The sequence below is a fragment of the Dromiciops gliroides genome, chromosome 2 (genome assembly GCF_019393635.1).
Source record: "Dromiciops gliroides isolate mDroGli1 chromosome 2, mDroGli1.pri, whole genome shotgun sequence".
Taxonomy (NCBI): domain Eukaryota; kingdom Metazoa; phylum Chordata; class Mammalia; order Microbiotheria; family Microbiotheriidae; genus Dromiciops; species Dromiciops gliroides.
In genome coordinates this window covers 247,252,702-247,266,801 of record NC_057862.1, presented here as the reverse complement: position 1 = coordinate 247,266,801, position 14,100 = coordinate 247,252,702, and the positions used below count along the sequence as shown (strand labels likewise).

The 14,100-nt window shown below is 34.3% G+C and overlaps 1 protein-coding gene across 1 annotated transcript in view; it reads right to left on the bottom strand.

Moving 5' to 3' along the window:
* The window catches only part of KIAA0586 (KIAA0586 ortholog), a 141,831-nt gene that overhangs the window by 49,435 nt on the left and 78,296 nt on the right, over positions 1 to 14,100 (bottom strand). Inside the window, exons 20-27 of the mRNA XM_043980217.1 lie at positions 12,046 to 12,239; positions 10,537 to 10,655; positions 8,825 to 9,015; positions 7,571 to 7,733; positions 6,622 to 6,847; positions 5,281 to 5,537; positions 4,514 to 4,590; positions 1,636 to 1,773 (exon numbers count right to left, since the gene is read on the bottom strand). Of these exons, the coding sequence (XP_043836152.1) occupies positions 1,636 to 1,773; positions 4,514 to 4,590; positions 5,281 to 5,537; positions 6,622 to 6,847; positions 7,571 to 7,733; positions 8,825 to 9,015; positions 10,537 to 10,655; positions 12,046 to 12,239 (1,365 nt within the window). The remainder of the gene's footprint in view (positions 1 to 1,635; positions 1,774 to 4,513; positions 4,591 to 5,280; positions 5,538 to 6,621; positions 6,848 to 7,570; positions 7,734 to 8,824; positions 9,016 to 10,536; positions 10,656 to 12,045; positions 12,240 to 14,100) is intronic.

Genomic DNA, 14,100 nt, shown 5'->3' with positions numbered 1-14,100 from the left:
TTGTTCTGCCTGTAAATTTTTTAAATGCAAACTTGATTCCTTAAGTTTTTCTATTTTGCTTACTGATGCTGACAATCAGCACTCTACATTTCCCTCTGAGTATTGTATTAGTCATGTACCACAGATTTTCATGTATAGAGTCTGTATGGTTGTTGTTTTTGCTATAATTTATCATTTTTAAAATGCCCTCTTTCAACCAGGTATTTTAGTAAGCCATTTTTTTTTTGGCCTGCTACATGGTCCTATACCTTTTGTTCACTGTAAAATTATGTAACACTAATTTTATTGCTCTGATAAAGCAGTGCATGGAGGTTACAAAAAGTCTAACCCACCTGAGCTACAACATCCTAGAACATTCACAAATGATTCTGGCAGGGAAACAACAATCAGACACAAAGTTGAATGTATCTGTAACTATATCTATAATGACCTATGTTCAGCAACAGTAGCAGCACAGGACCCACCACATTTGGATTCAAAAATTCAGTTCCTAATAAGAAATGCAAAGTAGAACTGACACCAAAGACAACAACGTTAAGAAGAATAGCTAGACCAGCCTAACAACACCAGGAGGAAATATGTGCTGAAGATGGTGAAATGTTTTACAAGATATCTCATGGAAGATAATGAAAGAATGAGAAAACACAAAAATTATATTAACACCTGAAGAAAAGCAATCGACAGGACATCAAAACTACCAATCCACACATCTATTTTATTGTCTTTTAAAACCTTTTGTGATAACAAGCTACATATGTACTAAGGGTATATATCCCTGATGAAAATATAAGACAGGTTTTTGCAATCAATTCTCTACAACAGATCACAACTTTATATAACTGATTAAAATATGCAAAAATACAAAATCTCATTGGGTTTACTGTTTATTGATTACAAAAAAAGCATGACTTGGTAGAACAGCTAACATTCCAAAAATCTCCCTTATTCAACGAAGCATTTTTATGTAGATACGTAAAACTCACAAACTTTTTTAATAAATGCAACTACAGAAATAACTATTCAACAATGTTCTGATTATTAATAAAGGCACAAAACAGGGAGATGTATGCTCCTTCTAGGTGTTCATCACTGTAATGGAGCATGTCTTGTGAAAGATGGTGAAGTAAAAGGAGCATAGATCTGACTTGTTACTAGAAGAAGCCTCTTGTTGGTTCAGAGGCCATTGGTAGGCCATCACTGCAGGACTCCAAGGCAATACTAGAGGACCATTTGTCAGGGATGTCATAGAGAGAAATCTTCCTCATTACAGAATAAGCTAGGTGGCCTCTGAGGTTCATTCCAACTCCCCAAATTCTATAATGTTAGGTAAGGTTCTTTGTTGCCGGAGAAGCCAAAGTAAATGAGAAGAGCTCTGGATCAAAAGATCTAAATTCTAATCCCAACCTAGTCACTAACTAAGCTTGAATAAGCCACTTCATTTGTATGTGCCTCAGTTTCCTTGTCCCTAAAATGTGGGTGTTCCATCTTTAGGATTCTCATTTCAAGTTTAGCTAAAAGTCTGAGGTTATTACAAGACTGATTTCTGGACAAATTGAGATGTTATTTTATTTCAAAATTTAAAATGGGACCACTGCTACTTTTACTTCTACAAATTAAATGAATGCTAAAAATTACCTCTGAATGGTAGACTGCTTGCTGTGAATCTAATGGTTCTTGGTTTAATTTAGCAAGAAGTGTAAGAAATATATCTTCTTGATATCCTTTATGGGGTCTCTTCATCATCACCTGTCCTTCACTAGGAGAATCATCTTCCTTAGAGAAGAGAAACATAAAGACAGGGGATTATCATAACGTAAAGGCATTTATATTTATTTCTACTTACTTTCACTTATAATTAATAATATAGTATTCACAAAATAAATCTCACATTATACATTAAAGTAAAAAGTTCTAGTTGAATTTTAGTTTTGATTTAATCAACCAAAAGCATTTATTAAATATTTACTATGTTCCAGGAATTGTGCTAAACACCAGGGATACAAAGAAAGAAATAATTTCTTTTCACAAGGAGCTTCCATTCCAAAGTGGAAGACAACAAGGACATATGTAAGTATGTACAGAATAAATATAAAAAGAATAAATACAAATAAATACAAAGTACTTAAATTCAAGGCAGTTTGAAAGGAAAGGCAGGGGCAGCTAGATGGCACAGTGGATAGAGCGTCGGCCCTGGAGTCAGGAGTACCTGAGTTCAAATCCGGCCTCAGACACTTAACACTTACTAGCTGTGTGACCCTGGGCAAGTCACTTAACCCCAATTGCCTCACTAAAAAAAAAAAAGAAAAAAAAAAGAAAAAAGGAAAGGAACTAGTAATAAAAAAAAATCCATCTGGTTTCAAATCAAATTAATAACATCATAGATTGACTGGATTTTATTAACATTGGAGACAATAACAAAATTATAATCACATCTCCAGTTAAAAGGGTTTGAATGAAATATACATACTTTACAAAGTATATACAACGTGGCAATACTCACAAATAATAAAGAATAGGGTCACACCAAAATTAAATGTAATAATCCAACTGTAATATAGGGTGTTGCCAAAGTCTTAGTGTAGTTTTAAAAGCATAAAACCGCACTAAGACTTAGAGGACACCCTATATTTCCCAAATGATCTTTGCTAAACAGATATATTCATTGAAAGTGGTTTACAATTCTCTTTACAATGAAAAAATACATGAAAACATTATTACTGTGCTATAAAATTCATAGGTTAAAAGCTAAGTATTTGACATTAATATATATGGAAAAGCAAACTATTTTAACAGCATTTATTTCAGTAATTCACTATTTCAAATATTTCTTGTTGATGGTTATAATAAAAGATGTTCCACAATTTAAAAAACTACTAGTAAGCTCTACTAGCTTGCCACTTGCTTCTTAAATGTATTTTTTTCTTCCTTCACTCTCCAGAATATTCATCATTGTGTAATGTTTCTAACTATAGCTACAACTATTCAAAACAACTGATTGATTATATCTTGAAGGAAAGTTGTCTTAGTTAAACCATATAAGAGAGTTATTATTTAAATATTTTTATTGTTTATATTATCATATTTTAATTTATGAAATTAGTATTCTTTTACTATATTAATAACCAATTATTAAATTAGGATTAAGGTTTTTCCTTTCTATTTCCTCATTAAAGGACAAGCTCTTGTAGGTCACTCAGGCAATATCTGAAGGACAAGACTGGTAGATGAGACTGGCCTAATCCCCTGGGTATATGCCACACCCAAATAGGGAAATCTTACTTTTGTTAATACGTAAATAGAATCTAATCTAGGTGTATGCTAGCCCTAAAGCATTGTGCCCATGCCATTTTACCCCTCTATTAGAGTCCAGGGAGAACCATCTTATGAAGGAGAAAACCAACCAAAGTGGTCTTGGAAAAGATGGATTCCTTTGGCCAGATTTCTGGTGACAGCTAAGTGTCATGATCAAGTCACATTCTCAACAGGAGATGCTTTTAGACCACCTCTTCATTAATTTGCCCACCCCAGCACTAATTGTTCACTAATTAGGGTTGATTTTCACCTGTCAGGGGCATGTCCTTTTCCAAAGGTATTTAAGTATTCAGGTATCTCCATGGTTTTGTCTTTGGTTATGAGAAAGACCACTAACCATTAATTTATTGATTATTTACTAGCCTAACTAATAAATTAATTACTTACTGCCCAGAAATTCCATCTTTGGGGCTTTTCATTCATCACCTATATTATATTTAAAATATTTAAAGAGGCTACAGTTTAAAATTTCATTTCTTAATGTGCCTTGAGACTGCTTAATTTTCAAATTACATACCCTTTTCACGGTCCAGTTGCTAAAGTTATAGTCTAGCTACTAAAGTAAACTCATTCATTCCCTTCAATCAACAAATGATAACTAAATACCTACTCTGTATGAAGCATTATGCTAAGCACTGGGAGGAAATAGAGTTTAGATAAGATACAATCCCATAAATTTGTGGAACTTAAGATCTAACAAGTCAATAAAACATCATGAATGAATGAATGAATGAATGAATGGAAAAGCATTTATTAAGCACTTACTGTGTGTAAAGCATTGTGCTAAGCACTAAGGATACAAGAGAAAAGCAAGACAGCATTCTCTTCTCAAGGAGCTCATGATGTATTAGGGGGAGGCAACAGATAGTGTAGATTCAGCTTTAGGTCAAATGGAAAGGCCTAGTGCTGTAGTGGCAAAGCAGTCAAAAATTTATTTTCTTTAATACTATTTTCACTCTGATTTTACTTTAAGTAATGATTTTCACATATTTTTTAAATTGTGTAGCTCTTAAGCAGTTTCAGTAAGACTGAATTAATGAAATATTTATGAAAATTTTTAATTCCTTCACAAACATTTTACTATAATTTACCTAACATGCTGCTTTTAGATAAATAAAAAAATTTGCTCTCAGATAAAAATTTAAGCAACATATCTTTCATTATACATAGAATCTAATGTTCTAGATGATTATTTTCTTACCATTTCATGAGCATCATGCAGAGTACTAGATAAACTATCATTGAAGGTGGTTAAAAACAGTCCTCCATCTGCTCTATCTGGAAATTAAAATTTAGAAAATAATTTTGCCTTATACATCACAGCAAATTACAAATTTAAATTTACAACAAAACACTATTAATTAACAGCTAGTTGGCTCAATGGATAGAGAGTTGGGCTAGAAGTCAGGAAGACCTGAGTTTAAATATGGCCTCAGACTAGCTGTGTGACCCTGGGCAAATCACTTAAATCTGTTTTCCTCAACTTCCTCATCTGTAAAATGACCTGGAGAAGGAAATGGCAAACCACTTCAGTGTCTTTGCCAAGAAAACCCCCAAAAGGGGTCATGAAGAGTTAGACATTGAAAAACAACTAAACAACTATAACAACAACAACAACTTCTATTCAGATATAATTACAGTATTGTTTTCAATTCACATGCAAATCATTCTCAATTTTCAATAAGGTACTTGTTGAAAATGAAACAAATTCCCTAGATAACAGTGCTGTTCAGCTGATGAGCCTAATATGTATAAAAGATTTCAACATTAGAGCAAAACAAATGGGTTTAATCAAGGGAACAAAAGCCATGATAGTGTATCAACACATCAATATTTATGGAAAGAATTTTTAGTAAATCATTTAATTCTTTCAAGCAAAATAAATATTTCCAATAGGGAAGCTTAAAGAAGATTAAATATATTCATATTAGCGAACTCAGTGAAACCACTTGAAGAAAGTTAACTTACCTCTTATGGCCATCTTCTGCCCATAACTAAACAAAATCTCTCCCTCGGAAATGGGTCTCTCAAGGGTCTCTGTCTCAGTGGTGGTGATGTAGCTTGAACTGCTTTCCTGTGTCATCTGGTCAGAACTGGGTGTATGCACTGGAGAAGGAGCTCTTGCTTCAATAGGAAATGATTTCAAGATTACTGGATTGGGAATGGCTGATGGAACAGGTAAGACCATGTTCTCAGGTTCTTCATCCCGAGCCACAGACATTACACTTTAAGGAAAAAAAAAAAGACACATTTTATATACTTAGACCAGAAATCTCCAGGACAAATCTACTTTAAAAAACCACAGCTACAACTAGCATTATAATTTGATTATTTGTAAAGGCTATAAGATTATAAAATTATATATATTATATATTTTATAGTATATATTTATATAATCTACAAAACTATATTCATTCTTTAAAATCTAAGGATTTAAAAGGAATTTTGTCCAAAAAATAATTCTTTACTGACTAAAAGAATAATGCTAGAATACATAAATGTCACACCCTTTATTGTGAATAATGAAAAAGAGTAAAAAGTCAAACTTTCCACTTATGATACTTTTTTCTTCTAAAGTAGCTAATGATTGAATAGTTATCAGTTCACTGCTTCCTGAAATTTCTTAATATTATATAAATTATGCTAAAAATGCAATGAAAGCAGAACCAAAAGAAAACCACACACAAAGGACCCCAATAATAAATTATACCATAGAGTACTTTAAGGTTTGCCAAGTTCTTTACAGATAGTATTACATTTCATTTTCACTACAACCCTGGGAAGTAGGTGTGATTATCTTCCATACACACACACACACACACACACACATGAGGAAACTGAAACAAAGGTTCAATGACTTGTCCAGGGTCACAAAACTACTGAGTGTCTGAGACCAAATATGAACTCAAATCTTTCCCTAAGCCACCTAACTCCCTTTACAAGTAGTAATCACACTAATGTAATAGTTATTGTTATTATTACAGAACTGTAATTTTTCCATTATACTAATTATAATAATATACATAAGAAAATAATAAAAGGCATCAGAATTCAGATTACTGAAATGACTGCTATTGATTCCAGATGATTAGACAATTTCCCTCCTAAGAGAGGCAGTTGTACGATTGATACTGCATATGCTATCAGACACAGATAACATACCGACTTGTTTTGCTTAACTTTTTCCTTACTATAAGGGGGGACTCTATTGAAGAAGATGGATTACTGAGAAGAGACATTAAAAAAACCTTTCAAAACATCTACAAGTTTTAAAAAATACAAACAAGTTAAAAAATTTTTATTGCTTACATAGCTCTTGGGTGAAGTGGTTCCTCTTGAATAGGATTAGGATTCTCTTCATCCAGTGGCAAATCATCACTACTCCATGGCTTGGGAAGTTTGGGGCTTGGTCTCTTCAGTTTCTCAGAGGAATCTTCTGAGACAGTAAGAGTTGGTGTACCTGCTAAAGGGGGTGTAGCAGCAGGAGTAGCTATAGGAGTAGTAATGAGAGTACTTGCAGGGAGATTATCATTTCCTAAAAATTTGAAACCAAAAGAGAAAAAGTCAGCCAAATAGTCCAGTTGACAAGGGTAAAGGTATCTTACTTCATAAATCCCCTGACATTTTGTTATAAAACATAATGGTGAGTACTAGAAATAAGTATTACATTTAAAATAATTATTAAAAAAGAAACCATTAGTGTAAGTGCACAGTAGTTCTGGAGAAAAAACCTAAATTATTTAATTGATTCTTCTATGAAATTGGAAAGTTTTCTAAAAGCATCAACCAATTTCTCACCATGAAAAACAATTTGATATTTAATTTAAAAAGTCAATAAAGAGGGGCAGCTGGGTGGCGCAGTGGATAGAGCACTGGCCCTGGATTCAAGAGGACCTGAGTTCAAATCCAGCCTCAGACATTTGACACTTACTAGCTGTGTGACCTTGGGCAAGTCACTTAACCCCAATTGCCTTACCAAAAAAAAAGAAGTCAATAAAGAAATAATAGGAATACGTATTAATCTATAAATACAAGCCCAAATTAAAATTCTCATTAAGATGTTACCAAAGCTGGAACAGCTAGATGGTGCAGTGGATAGAGCACCGGCCCTGGATTCAGGAGTACCTGAGTTCAAATCCAACCTCAGACACTTAACATTTACTAGCTGTGTGACCCTGGCCAAGTCACTTAACCCCAATAGCCTCACCAAAAAAAAAAAAAGATGTTACCGAAGCTTATGAAAGAATTCCGTATTTACCTGTTTGAGTAAATTGTTCTTTTACAGGAAAAATATCGTCGTGTTCTGAAACACAGGGCGAAGCCTCTGGAGTTTTTATTAATAATGGTTGCTTAAGAGGAGATGGAGGAGGAGACTGAGGTGGAGTGGGTTGTGGAGTTGGCACTGGAGTATGGTGAACAGTCTAAGAAAAATTTAATACAAAAAAAAGATAACTGACACAAATAACTAATAATATTTTAAATACAGTAAAATGGACTTGTTTATAAGCTACACGCAAAAAATCTAGGAAAGATCATGACTATAAGGAACCTTGCCAAACTAGACACTTTTCTGTCTCCACAATGGAGGTACTGGAAAACCTCAGTTATCCAGAAATTAGCCCTTCAGAACACTGGGCCTTCTGGAATAGTTCTGTATCTAAAAAAGAGTTTCCTCCTCTATAGATCTTGGAAGAATCATGGCAAACAAGAGAAGGGCCTCAGGGCAGGAGTTAGGGAATATGTTGTTCTGATTTCAAAAGAAAAAAAAGTAGATAGATTTGAAAATTATAGGCTAATTAGCCTGATGTGTACTCTTGAAAAAACTTCTTGCCCTTAAGAAGCTTAGATTCTAATAGGGGAAACCAAATACATAGGGGTTGGGCAGCTAGGAAAGGATAATTTGTTATGAAAAGTCATAGAGATGGTTGGTGGAACAATGAGGTAGTCACTGATAAGCCCATTCCAAAAGTAATGGTTGTGTTGATTTGATGGTGAAAAATGGAGAAGGGATGGTGGTCTCTGGAGATGTGGATTGGAGGCTATAGGAAAAACTAGAATCTAAGGAATATTATCCATCTTCCTGGCCGTCTCTTAAATTTTATCTCACTAATAACATTGCAGAAAAGATTTCATCAGAAAGTTGATCCATTCTATAGCTACTAGATAAGACATTCAATATGTCAATAGAATCAAAACATAATTCTTAATTTGGCTTATTCCTGATATCACTTAAAATTTGAGTCAATTTATTTTTTTTAAACAACCCAAGCTTGATTTACACTTGGCAACAAGAATCTGATCTGAACACTTCTGCCACTTTAATACTCTATTACAGGGGCAGCCAAGTGGCGCAGTGGATAAAGCACTGGCCCTCAATTCAGGAGAACCTGAGTTCAAATCCAGCCTCAAACACTTGACACTTGCTAGCTGTGTGACCCTGGGCAAGTCACTTAATCACCATTGCCCCATTCCCCTCCCAAAAAAACAACTCTATTACAGAAATTGTTCTTACTGGTAAGCATGTTACACTGGTAGGAACATTTGCAGGAAGAGGAGGGACTCCTTTTGTCATTTCCCTGTTACCCAGCATGATGGCAATAATCTCTTCAAGAGCTTCATTCACGAAACAACTAATCATGTCTGAGTTCACAGGCACACCAGCATCAACGACAAGTCGGAATCTTGTACCACCTGCTGCTTCAACTAGACATTAAAACATTTGAGAAAAGTAGATATGTGTTAAAACATAATCAAATCTATATTTTAATTCTTAAAGTATCAGAGATGCTTATAGGGAAAAGGGGAGGCAAATATGAAAATATATATGTATTTTATGTTTTGAGTATAATTTATTGAGATAACTAATAAGCTGGACCACATTACTAATTGAAATGGAAGGGGGGAGGAAATTATGGATGTTATCCCATTCCTACTACTATAGCTTTTTGAGATACAAAAGGATTTACATTTACATTTGCATCATAGTCACTAAGAACTAATGCATCTGAATGAACTTTCTCAAATGCATTTTGCAAGAACTACAGAAACTACACATCTTAGCTAAAGATACACAGAGACAACAGGAGAAGAAGCTGCTTTATGCACACTTTTAGCCATCATTGTCAGATTCAGAGACAATGTGAACTACTCTATAGATAAAAATGTTCTACTTCTATATCCTGTGACTCTTATGAAAATATGGATAAAACAGTAAAAACTGCCTGAGTAGGTAGTAGATTTAATCTAGAGGCATCATATGGCCTTTGCTCTTATAATGAAATAACTTTGAAACTATGGTGAAATATGTGATCTAAGTATTTTATACAGGGAACCCAAAAACATAGGGCAGTAATTTTAAAGAAGTCAAATAATCAATATAAAAATTAACTTATTTTGGGTCACTGATCACTGCAGAAGCAAAGACAGTGATATTCATGAACTATACCAAGATACATAGTTCCCTAAGATGAGGTCTCCTAGGAGGACACATGTATGTAAGGGAGGAAGAGGGGGTAAATCGACTTCCCCTAGTATTTACTCAAGTCATGGAAGAAATGGTTGGGACTTTTAAAGCAATTTAAGAAACTGTAGGAAATACTAACTATACTGTGATCCCAAATCTGTATTCAAGGGTCATCCATCAAAAAAACCTTCCTTTTCTTATCTATACTAAAACATTCAAAACACTATTTTTTGTGGTAGCAAAAAATGGAATCAAAGTGGGTGCCTTTTTATTGGGGAGAATTTGAAGATACTGTAACATGAATTTCAAGAACTACTGCACTATAATAAGTGGTGAGTTGGAAAGACAATGAAATGATGTAGTCAAAAGTAAAGTCCAGAGAACAAAAATATACATAATAACCACAATAATGTAAAGAAAAATATGACTAAAAGAAATTAGAATTCAGATGAATATAATGACCTTTATTTCAGAGTACTGAAATGAAACCTACTGCCCTTCTCTTTATATATAGAATGATATATACCCTGACAGACATGTTCAATATACTGGTTTGTGTTAAGTGTTTTTCTTTGGCACAAGGGTATGGAGGGTATATCATAAAATGCCAATAACTTGAAAAATAAAAAGCATCAATAAAAAAATTAAGAATTCTGAAGACCTCCTTTATCATTATTATACATATGTTTTCACAGTAAATTGAACACAAGTATAGTCCAAATGGTATCTGAAAAGAAACAAATTAAGAGGCTAGCACTTACCAACATCAGAGGCTGAAGTTTCACTTTCTTCACTTTCTGAAACAGTGGCATTAGGTACTACCTGTGACTGTAATGGAAGCACTCTAGTGATAATTCTTGACATTATTTCTTGTTCTACCCTGGGAAACAAAAGTTAATGACTTTTTTTCAATGGAAATTTATGCAAATGATGAACATACTATTTTTACATTTTCAAACATTCCTTTACTCATGAACTACACAAATGATATCTGAAAATGATACCTATTCCACCAAGTGATAAGGCTGAAAAAGATATGCTAGTGTAGTAACCTTGACTACAGAACACCAACAGAATCATAGTGATTTAAGAACTTGCTTAAAATCACTTTGGAAATCAGGATTCAAAGTTGAACAGAACTCCTAAGTTCAGAAGAAAGAATAAGTCAATGAATCTACCTGGTATGGCGTGCAGTTAAAATACTTAAAACTCTACTGAAAACCACACAGAGGGGGCAGCTAGGTGGCACAGTGGATAAAGCACCAGCCCTAGATTCAGGAGTACCTGAGTTCAAATCCAACCTCAGACATTTGACACTTACTAGCTGTGTAACCCTGGGCAAGACACTTAACCCCCATTGCCCCACAAAAAAAAAAAAAAAAGAAAAAGAAAAAGAAAAGAAAAAGAAAAAGAAAACCACACAGAAAGAGCTGGAAAGAACCTTAAACAACCACTTGGTATGTCCTCTGGCTTCAGGCATGCAGTTATCTAAAGAACCCAGGAAAAGTAAGTTATTTTCTTTTTCCAAGGTCATTAACTGTAACCATAATCATAAACAGTAAGAGTTATAACACCCATATTGCTCTGTAAGATCGGTTTGCAATGTGCTTTACATTCTATCATTTCAGCCTTTCAGCAACCTGATTTGGCAACTAAGGAAGTTGAGGCTAAGATAAATTGCTTTGCCTAGGATCACAAAGCCCATTTTTCTTTTTTTTTTTTTTTTTGGTGAGGCAATTGGGGTTAAGTGACTTGCCCAGGGTCACATAGCTAGTAAGTGTCAAGGGTCTGAGGCCGGATTTGAACTCAGGTCCTCCTGAATCCAGGGCCAGTGCTCTATCCACTGTGCCACCTAGCTGCCCCTCACAAAGCCCATTTTAAGGGGCATATTTGAACCCAAGTCTCTCCAGATTTCAAGTTCAGCAAGTCATTACATTACTACATACAACACTATTCTTCAAAATGCTAACTCAGAAGTCACCTTACACAACAGAATATATCTTTTTAAATGCTTTTATTACAATACCTAAAAAAGATACATTTTTGCCACTGATTTTTGACAGATGCAAATCAACAAGTTTATAGATATTTCCTGTCATTTTTAACAAAAAATGCAATCAAATAAGCCTTTCAACCCTACATCAGTGACCAGCAGTGTTAAAGAAAATTTTAATATGTAAAAGGAAGAAATTTAAGTATTGCAATGGAAGTGTCATTTTCCTGTTATATTTGTTATCACTTTATTAATATCAATATCAATGCAAACTTACCAATTAATAAGGCTATTTTCTAGAGCCTCTTTTTTCTCAATCACTTTCTCCAGCATGTCAGCAGTAGGCTGAGCAACAGATACAACTGGTGGAAATGGAGGACCATTATAATTTTGAGAAGTAACTTTAACATTTTGGTTAAATTCCAGGACTGGTTCAGAGAAATCTGCAATGTCATCACTTTTTTCTTCATCCTAAATGCAACCCCCCCCCCAAAAAAATAGTCATTCTTTCATACAATATTTATGTGTAAGGCATTATGTTAGGTAAAGGAAATCTTTTGGTTATTATGTTATTTATATTTTATACACTGCGGGGCGACAGAATAAGAAGCCAAGAGATCTCTATTCAAATACGACCTCTGACTCAAACTGACTGTGTGACCCTAGGCAGGTCACTTTACTCCACATTGCTCAAGGCAACATTCTTAGAATCTAAGCTGAAGAGAAAGTGCCAACTTATATTGGTTGAGGGAGTTTCCTCTTCTGGGATTCCCTCTACCAATTAAATAATAGACCCAACCCCTGGCCCTTTCCCCTATGTTATACATCAAGTCTTAAAAATTAAACTGTCACCAATTCACTCAGGATAAGTAGCAACTTAGTGCTGTCAAAGATAAAAGAACACTTCATCAAGTAATTATTCCACTGGTATACATACATAAGAGAACATGAATAGCCAGATTTTTAAAAATGTGTTAGCTAGCAGAATATTTACCAACTTCTTATCTATATTTAAAATATCTTATTCAGTTTGCTAAATTCACCCTGTTAAGGTATAACAGCATTTAAACTTTGTAGCTCAGGAATCATAGTAGAGAAATACTAGTTGGGGTAGAATGAGAAAATGTTAAGATTGTTATTATGATTCAGAAAAAAGGAGTGGTGGCACCTAACATTTAATATCTAGTTCTGTCAAACAAACAACCTACCATTGAATATTTTCTATTAGACTATATTATCTTATCATTATGTATTCTCTATCATGCCCCCAGAAACCTCCATCACTGGGAAACTGCAACATCTCACAAGATCAACCCTAAGAATGGTGGGCAGAGCAATGAGCTTCAAAACTTTCATTTAAAGAAGGGTATTAAGGAAGGGTATTTCATGAAGGAAAGCTATTATCTCCCCGCCTGCACTCCTTTGGGATTCTCCTACAATCCCCAACCCCACCATCTTCCTAATTCCTTTAGTGTGTTGTCTTTCCCCAGCAGACAGTAACCTAGTTAACTGTCTTTCTTTTTCATATTTGTATTCCTAGCATTAACACAGTGTCTAGAACTAGGTGCCTAGTAAATGTTAACTAACAAGTAATATGGCATAAAACTTTAAGACTAGAACCAAGAATGTGAAAGCTACCTTGAAAGACAAACTTTTTTCCTAAGGAAAAAGAATGCTCATTATTATGTTCAACCTAATTTTCAAGATTGTCCAGATTATAAAAATATTCAAAAGAACCAAACTGGATGATGATTGGGTATCTTTTTAATTCTAGGAATATGATTTTTCCTAACTCTTAGAATGAATTTTTTAAACTTTTTTTAAAATGCACCAGAGAAGGTTCCAAAGTGCTGTGAAAGAAAGTGCTAGACTTAGAACCAAAACACCTGGGTTCAGATGACAGATCCAACACAAATAAGTTTTAAGATCATAAGGAAATCATTTTCCCTCTTGTTATCTATAAAATAAAGATAATATATACTACCTGAGGGCAGCTAGGTGGTGCAGTGGACAAAGAACCAGCCCTGGATTCAGGAGGACCTGAGTTCAAATCTGGCCTCAGACATTTGACACTTGCTAGCTGCATGACCCTGGGCAAGTCACTTAACCTTCATTGCCCCAACCCCACCCCCAAAATGATAATATACTCTACCCTCAATGGTTTGTTGGGAGAAAAGTACTTTTTAAATCCTAAAGTACTATATAAATGTAAATAATTATTAACAATAAGCATTTCACAGGTTGTTCTCTTTTATTATCATTAATCATTTATTTCTCTCCATTTCCTAATTCAATTGATCCAGGCTATAGAGAAGAAAGGGGTGAGAGGAGA